This window comes from Physeter macrocephalus, chromosome 5 (genome assembly GCF_002837175.3).
Source record: "Physeter macrocephalus isolate SW-GA chromosome 5, ASM283717v5, whole genome shotgun sequence".
In the NCBI taxonomy this organism is placed as follows: domain Eukaryota; kingdom Metazoa; phylum Chordata; class Mammalia; order Artiodactyla; family Physeteridae; genus Physeter; species Physeter macrocephalus.
Genome location: NC_041218.1, coordinates 6620130 through 6622476, shown reverse-complemented (window position 1 = coordinate 6622476; position 2347 = coordinate 6620130). Strand labels below are relative to the sequence as shown.

Here is a 2347-nt window from a genome sequence, read left to right as displayed (position 1 = left end):
CGGGCTTCTCATTGTGGTGGCTTCTCTTGTTGAGGAGCACGGGCTCTAGGCGCTCCAGCTTCAGTAGTTGTGGCTCGCGGGCTCAGTAGTTTTGGCTCGCAGGCTCCAGAGCACAGGCTCAGCAGTTGTGGTGCGTGGGCTTAGTTGCTCTGTGGCGTGTGGACTCGTCCCGGACCAGGGATCGAGCCCGTGTCCCCTGCATTGGCAGGTGGATTGGCAACCGTTGTTTAGAGTTTCTCTTCTTTGTTCACAACTGTTTCATTTATTTTTTATTGAACATAAACATACAGGTCGCGGGCTGTATAAATTCTCCAAGTGAACACGCCCATGTAACCAGCACCCAGATCCAGAAGGAGAACACTGCCAGAGCCCCAGAAGTGCCCCAGGCCCCCTTCCAACCATAGTGACCTCTATCAGGGGGCCATTACCCTTCTAACTCATCCATTAGTTGCCAGCTTTTGACCTACGTATAAATGGAATCAGACAGTCTGTATGCAGTGTCTATAGCAAACCTTTTCCATCATGGCTTATGTCCATGAGCCCAGAAGCAAAGCACCCTTCTGACCTGAGCACAGTGTAAGGGGTGGGCTAGCAGCAGAGTGTACTGCTGGTGCGTAGGATTCATTTAGTACAAGGACGAGGCAACACCTATCCTGGGGGCTGAGACCTTTCCGGCCTACTTTCTTGTTCACGGTTTTGTTGAAGAAAGATGAGGTTGCCAAGAAGGTAAGGCGCTCACGCACCACGGCTGCTGCCCTGGAGAGGCCTGGCGGTGATGCGGGGGGGAGGGCGGGGGGGCGTGGCTGCCCAACCCCTGGGGGGACTGGGCGCGCCCTCGTCCAGCAAGTGTCCAGCACATCCACCCCCTTAGGAAGAGAAGGAGATGTTTTGAAACTTGGCCACTTTCTGCTTGCTTCCTGCGTCGGAAGACTTCCCTGGATTGGCTTCTTTACCTTCTCTGCATCCCCTGGGCCTCAGGGTGGAGGAGGCGGGCAGCGGGGCCGCTCACCTACGGTTTTTTCTTGTCTTTTTTCTTTGCCCTCCTGCACACCCCAATCTCCCTTTATTGTCCTTTCCACCCTCCCTCCTCTCTTCTTCCTTCTGCATCCTTTTCTCCCGCCCTATTTTCTGCCAAGCTCTGCCCTCCTGACGCTTCCTCCCTCCCTCCTGCCCTTCCCTCCACCCCACCGAGCACCGAATGACTCTCCCCGTCTCTCCCCCTTTGCCTCCGGCAGGAGATGTGCTGGTCATGAAGATCAAGAAGGAGAAGCCAGAATGGCTGCTGCAGACGCTGGGGCCGCAGGCCGCGCTCTCCCAGAAGGATAAGGAGAACATTTTCCAGCAGCGTCCCAGCCTCCCGCCATGCCAGAGCGTGGGGAAGCCTCGAGCCTGGGGGGGACGGGAGGAGACTGGGGGTCCAAAGTGGGTCCCTCCCCTCGAGCAGGACGGCGGGCCGGCAGGCCGGGCTCCGGGGGTGACCCCCAGCCCCCTGAGCCCCGCTCTTTCTGCCGGCGAGGGTCACTTCGCGTGCCCGGACTGCGGGAAGAGGTTCAGCTGGTGGTCGTCCTTGAAGATCCACCAGCGCACCCACACCGGCGAGAAGCCGTACCCGTGCGGCAAGTGCGGCAAGAGCTTCAGCCAGAAGCCCAACCTGGCGCGCCACCAGCGGCACCACACGGGCGAGCGGCCCTTCTGCTGCCCCGAGTGCGCTCGGCGCTTTAGCCAGAAGCAGCACCTGCTCAAGCACCAGAAGACCCACTCCCGGCCCGCCACCCTCCCGTGCCCCGAGTGCGAGCGCTGCTTCCGCCACCAGCTGGGCCTCCGCATCCACCAGCGCGCGCACGCCCGGGACCGCCAGGGCGCCCGCGCCGGGCTGCACGCGCTGCTCCGGGACGCCACGGCCCACCGGGGCTCTCGCCCGCGGCCGGGGCCCCGGCGGGGGCGCCCCGAGTGGGCCTGGCTGGGGCTCTGCCAGAGCTGGTGGCGCCAGCCCGGGGCCCGGACCGCCGCCCCCGCCGAGCCGCGCCAGTTCATCTGCAACGAGTGCGGCAAGAGCTTCTCGTGGTGGTCGTCGCTGAACATCCACCAGCGCATCCACACGGGCGAGCGGCCCTACCCGTGCCCCGAGTGCGGGCGCCGCTTCAGCCAGAAGCCCAACCTGACGCGCCACCTGCGCAACCACACGGGCGAGCGGCCACACCCCTGCGCGCACTGCGGCCGCAGCTTCCGCCAGAAGCAGCACCTGCTCAAGCACCAGCGCACGCACCTGCCCGGCGCCCCGGCCGCGCCACGCCCCAGTCGCGCCGCGCTGCGGGCCCACCAGCAGGCCCACGCCGCCGCCGCCGCC

At 64.0% G+C, this 2347-nt stretch overlaps 1 protein-coding gene across 1 annotated transcript in view; it reads left to right on the top strand.

The window, feature by feature from the left end:
- The window catches only part of ZNF775 (zinc finger protein 775), a 24105-nt gene that overhangs the window by 20627 nt on the left and 1131 nt on the right, over positions 1–2347 (top strand). Inside the window, exon 4 of the mRNA XM_055084745.1 lies at positions 1236–2340. Within this exon, the coding sequence (XP_054940720.1) occupies positions 1236–2340 (1105 nt within the window). The remainder of the gene's footprint in view (positions 1–1235; positions 2341–2347) is intronic.